This window comes from Stegostoma tigrinum, chromosome 17, assembly GCF_030684315.1.
Source record: "Stegostoma tigrinum isolate sSteTig4 chromosome 17, sSteTig4.hap1, whole genome shotgun sequence".
Taxonomy (NCBI): domain Eukaryota; kingdom Metazoa; phylum Chordata; class Chondrichthyes; order Orectolobiformes; family Stegostomatidae; genus Stegostoma; species Stegostoma tigrinum.
The window spans coordinates 16,183,580-16,189,579 of NC_081370.1; the positions used below are offsets into that span (position 1 = coordinate 16,183,580).

Consider the following 6,000-nt stretch of genomic DNA (forward strand, 5'->3'; position numbering starts at 1 on the left):
ATCCCTTATCTCTGGAAACATTCTGGTAAATCAATACTCTAGTTGTGGTTTAACCAGAGGTTTATAAGGGCTCAACAAAACTTCCCTGCATTTGTATTCAATATGTCAATTCAGGGGTCACACGAGCCAATACGTTTTCCTAACGACTTTCCATGTATCCTGAAACTGTCAAAGATTAATTCATGTGGACCCCTGCATCCTTCAATTTCCTGCATTTTCCTGCACAATTCAATTCAAATTTTATGATCCGTGAGAACTCATAACTAAATAATTAACGATGAAAAATGAAAAAATCCTATTCTGAGTAAATACATTAAAAACAATTTCAGCATATTATTTTTTAAAAACATTTTGGGTAATAAAAACGTGAATTGAAACAATGTCTATTAAAACCTCCAAGGATCCCCAGAATTCAAACCCATTTCCAAAAATCATTATCCCACCTACTCCATCCCCTGAGCAGAATTCATAAAGCACATCATTATCAAGTAAATCAATGACTGTGTGCCATTGGAGTGGTTGTCATAAGAGGGAAACAGGTGAAAAGAGGTGTTAGTGGGAGATGGAGAGATATGAATAGGAAAGATTGGCATGAAGATGACATTAGAACATTTGGATACCTTTATTCATAAATCTTTCTGTAGCAATTTGTTATTCCTTAATACTCTTTAGAATTGTTTCATTTAAGTATCTGTTCCCTCATCTAATCCTTTATGGCAGAATACATCACCTCACACTTCTTCATATAAAATTCCAACTGAATTTTGTCCCCTCACTCTGTTAGCCCATCTATGGCTTGTTGTCACTAGTTTGTAACATCCTCATTGTTTGCACACTTTCAAATTTAATATCACTGAGAAACTTTGAAATGTGGCTCTAAACTCAGTAATAAACATGTCACTTACATATAAGTTGCAGTGGTTCAAACACTGACCATTTGAGAACAACTGTTTTTGATCCACCAATCTGGAGAACTACATGTTATCATGACTCATTGTTTTCAGTCCTTAAACCATGTTTTATTTCAAGCTGGCACCTGGTTTTCCATGAGGCTTCATTTTGTTAAGGAGCTTTTTGTAAAATTCTTTCTTAAAATCTGGATAAATTACATTTACGGCATACACTTTGTCACCTTTCTCATATTTACTACAAAAATCCATTTCGGGGGGGCATAATTTTAAGGTGATTGGAGGAAGGTATGGGGACATGTCAGAGGTAGGTTCTTTACACAGAGAGTGGCAAGTGTGTGGAATGCGCTGCCGGCAGTGGTTGTGGAATCAAATACTTTAGAGACCTAAGCGACTGTTAGACAGGCACATGGAGCATAGTAAAATGTAGGGTGTGCAGGCTACTTTGATCGTAGTAGGATAATAGGTCAGCATAACATTGTGGGCCGAAAGGCCTGTACTGTGCTCTACTGTTCTCTGTTCTATGAATAGTCAAACACAATCTGCCTTTTACAAATCAGCACTGGCTCTTAATTATTTCAAGCCTCTCTACAAGTCTGTTGATCTTTTCCCTCATTATTATTTTTAAAATTTTACACACCACTGATATCAAACTGATTGAAATGTAGATAGGAATGTCCTTACATTTATTCTTGAACAGGGGTGTCACAGTTGCAATTTAGCTATCCTCTGGCTCCATTTCCACATCTAGCAAGATTGGAAGCTATGGCAAACGCATCTACTATCTCCATCCCAACCTCCCTTCTCCATTTGGGTTGCAAACCATCTGGAGCAGGCAGTTTATCCACTTTAAGCATGCCCAACCTTTTTACATCATCTTGTCTATGAATGTTTACCATATCCATTGCCTGTACCTTCTCCACTTCTATCAATATTTGATCAGCACCTTCTTCCTTGGTAAACACTAATACAAAGTACACATTTATGTACTCTAGCTTTGCCTGAGCCTTGAATACTTGTCACACACTTTGTCCCTCATAGACCCACCTCATCTGGAATGTTGAGTCTGCTTTGGCAGGAGCAGGGGGGTTGCAATTGGAGATATTCCTGGAACAAAATGGGTCTTCTGGTTATTACAAGGTCAATACCCAGATGGGATATGAAGAATTGGTCTCATTAGAAATGTGAAATTTGTTGTGTCATCTGACAGCAATCGTTAAAAGGGGCTTAAAAATCAAATACTTCAGGGCTGTCTGGGCAGTTGCTTGCATGAAATGCTTGGTAATGAGTTATGTGTAGATTATTGTATTGTTTAACAATGATGATTCCGGATAAGGTAAATCATTTCAATCCAGCTGCCAGTGGCATGGGCCCACAGCATGTGGAGTTGGTAATCTCTGAGAAACCCAGTAGAAAATATTCCAAAATACTCTTCTCAGGCTGGATTTGAATGAGTTATTGCAACAGAGCAGAGGGAACTTTAATGAATGACTCCATGGTGGTGTCCCTGAAAAAATGTTTTCATCTTGACCTTAATAGACATGATATCAATAAGTTAAACCATCGTTGCTGCTATGTGTCCACATTGTTTTTTTAAAGCAGTTCGTGGAATATGGGCATTAGTGGTGAGACCAACATTTAATACCCATCTCCTAATCACTCAGAGGGCATCAGAAAGGCAAGAGTCTGGAGTCACACATGGCCATAACCAGGTAACAAGGGCAGTTTACCTTTCTAAAGGACATTAGTGAACCAGAGGGTTTTCCTGAGAATCAGCAATGGTTTCATGGTCATCACTAGATTCTCAACTCCATTTTTTTTAACGGATTTGTACCCTGCTGCCCAGCACATTACCTGTGTCTCTGGTTTAATAGTAACGGCCATCGCCTCCCCAACCGGACCCCCCCCCCCCCAACTAATAGGAAGAAATAATTACTCCGCTGTGATGCCTCACTAGGTTCGCTTGCCCTTAGATATTCGCTATTCTTTTACAACACGAAGATTCTGGCGTGGTAACAAATCCACATTTTAACCATTGGCAGTTATTATTAGTAGTTTTATTATAAGCCAATATGGCATTTTAAATCCAATTTTAAAACATCAAGTCCTCAGAAATATCAATTATTACACCCGGTGTTTGTATTTCAGTGGTAAGATTGCTAACGACTAATTTCATCTTTTAAAAAAACCACGAACATCAAATGTCATTTCTTTGTTAAATTCCCGCGTAGCGAGTTAAACATTCCCAGCTCAGTACGGCGTGTATCAGAAGGGTTTAATATTTGCACAGGCATCTGTATTATTAAAGAAGTATCTATATTAATGATCAATATTTACCATGACAATGATACAAATTCCCAGGAGCTGGTATTTTGTGACTCTGATCAGACACCCGATGCTCATGGCTGCAGGCGAGTTGACTTTCTTCAACTTTCTAAAGTTACATGAGACTGTGGGGATCGTTGTCAGTGTCAGGCTCTTCCGGCCGAGGCTGTGCATTGGGCGTGTACCTCAATGTGTAGATGCGATGTTGTGTGCCTGTATGTGTTTACCTATCCGGCAAAAGCAACGCGTACGCTAGCGCTTCAATCAATGACTTGCAGATCTCCCAGCTGCACAAATAAATAAAATGCTTCATTTGCTCATGTCTGAAACACCACTAATATTCCAGACCAAGCAGAAGCACCAATTGATGGAAATGCCAATGGGCAGGTGCCTGGGAGCTTCAGTGGGGAGAGAACCTGTTCAGGGTATCAGGCTGATAAACTTTCGTCAGAACAGAGGCGCGAACTCTGTTTCTCTCCACCTGTTGCAGTAATTTTCCTTTTGAGCACCGGTAGTCAGAGTTCACAAACCAGAACAGAACTGCTGTGCACTTCCAAAAACATGTTCAGTTACAGACCCTTACATTTTACCTGGTGATATTTTAAATATCATTCACTTGATCTGATGTCAAATCCACACATAATATCAGGAATAGCATTTTTGCAAAAGAGAATATGAAAATGGCTCACAGAATGCTAGAAGAGTTACAGTGCAGAATGAAGCAATCATGCCCACACTGTGGTTATATGAGCATCATTACCTTGTGTCAATCTTCTGCTTTTTCCTCCAGACACATTATTTTTATCCAAATATCTTCCAGCGCCGCCTTGAAAGTCAAGATGGCAAGAACTGCAGATGCTGGAAGTCAGAGTCGGTACAGCATGGAGCTGGAGGAACACAGTGGGTCGGGCAGCATCAGAGGGGCAGCAGAATCGACGTTTCAGGCCTAGACCTTTCAGCAGGACTACCCTTTCTCCTACTCCTCTTGAATATCTTGGTTAGTTTCAGAATAGGGTGCCTTGTACCATCTGAATGTTGCCTTGGTTGAAAATGCACATGTTCAATGCACCTCCCCCTCACTGCCTCTCCTCTCTGTTTCCCAAATTTCCGTACACAGTTTCCAGCTGCAGACAATTGCTTTGGGCTCTAACAAAAACAACTGCAGAAACCAGGTGGAAGCCTAAACATCGATCACCTGCAATTCAATGAAAGGAAATTCTAGTTGTACTGCAGACTATAAACTCCTTAAGGGTGAGTATGGTTCCTGAGCAGTTAGTAGGAATGATAGTTCTCAGAATTGAATGGGAGTAGATTCCCTTCTGAGTTACAGCGCATTTTTGAGCAGTTTCTGAGCATTAACTGGAATAAACTTTTATTTTTAGTGACTGTCATCTCTGCTGCGGAAAAATTGATCTGAATTATCCTTACATAAAGTTTCAAGTTATGCCCAGTTGGAACCCAATCCATTGAATGCAAATTGTGCCAAAATGTGTACCTACTTCTGCCCCAAACCCAACGCCCATTAGTATAGCAACTGTGTGAATTGCATCAGGTGTTTACAGAAGAAACTGCAGCCTCTCTCTCTGGTTTCTTCAACAGTACCAAACCAGTAACTTCTAATATAGAAGGACAGGGTAGCAGAAACACAAGATACTACCACCACCAAGTTTCCTTCCAAACCACAAATCCTCATGACTAGGAAACATCATCATTTCTTCACTGTTACTGAGTCAAAACCATGGCATTCCTTTCATAACAGTACCATGGGTGTACCTGTAGCATGTGGACTGCCATAGCTCCAGAAGGTAGCTCACCAGCCCTTCCCCCAGGACAACTAGGAATGAACAATAAATGCCAGCTTTGCCAGTACGCTTACAAATAAATTCACACAAAGGAAAGAGTGGGTATCTCATTGAGAAGGTGATGTTGTGAGCTGCTGTTATTTTCACAGCAAATTAATCTGTTAGGTACATTTCAGAGGTGTTTCATTTCAAATTTTCACTGTTGCGTTTATTTTCTGGTTCTCATTAGAAATAGATTTCCCAATTGAAATCTCTGTTAAGCTGTGAATAAGAAGAGGAACAGCAAGAGGATGATGACATAACACCTGTCTCAATGAATTCAGAATATCCTTGTATATTTGTATCTTTTACCTTTGTTGCAGTAGAATTCTTATTTACAATGTAACATTCGATATTCCAACTATGTGCAAAGTCAAATGGCAGCAAACATTTAGCAATTGGAATTTGAGGACAGGAGTTTGGCTGCCTGTTTGCAGACAGGAAATGTTGTTTATAGGCTGGCTGATTACTGTGTGCGTGCATTAACTGTTGAATGAGCTAAATCTGCATTGTCACATTTCATGTTTGTATAAAATTAGATGACCTTACTTGCTCATGTTACATGTGTTGTCAGCAGGTGGTGCTGTTCACTTCCACTCTCTCAGACTTTCTCAGAAGATATAAATGTGATGCTAAACAAGTCACCAGGATGTCTATCAAAATGTTGAACATTGATCTCTTATTTTCCTTCCCAGGCTGTAAACTTAAACTTGTGCTTTCATTTTAATCTATATTCCCATTGTTTTCCCGAGAGGTGTTGTGTCTTCTTACTTCATTTAACTGAGCATTCAAATGTGGCAGCCTAGAAACACCATTTTACCATGATTGACATCATTATCAACCCATTTCTTACAGTTATGCACCTTCCAACAGTTTTCACTTTCCACTGATCAAGTATAGCCACCCTGCATGGTCTATGTTCCTGA

At 39.8% G+C, this 6,000-nt stretch overlaps 1 protein-coding gene across 3 annotated transcripts in view; it reads right to left on the reverse strand.

The window, feature by feature from the left end:
* LOC125459487 (tetraspanin-32-like) overlaps positions 1-3,409 on the reverse strand; it is a 69,284-nt gene extending 65,875 nt beyond the window's left edge. For all 3 annotated transcript variants that reach the window (XM_059651863.1, XM_059651864.1, XM_059651862.1), the window contains exon 1: positions 3,246-3,409. In XM_059651863.1, the coding sequence (XP_059507846.1) occupies positions 3,246-3,407 (162 nt within the window). In that variant the 5' untranslated portion in view covers positions 3,408-3,409. The remainder of the gene's footprint in view (positions 1-3,245) is intronic.
* Between the last annotated feature and the right edge of the window lie 2,591 nt (positions 3,410-6,000).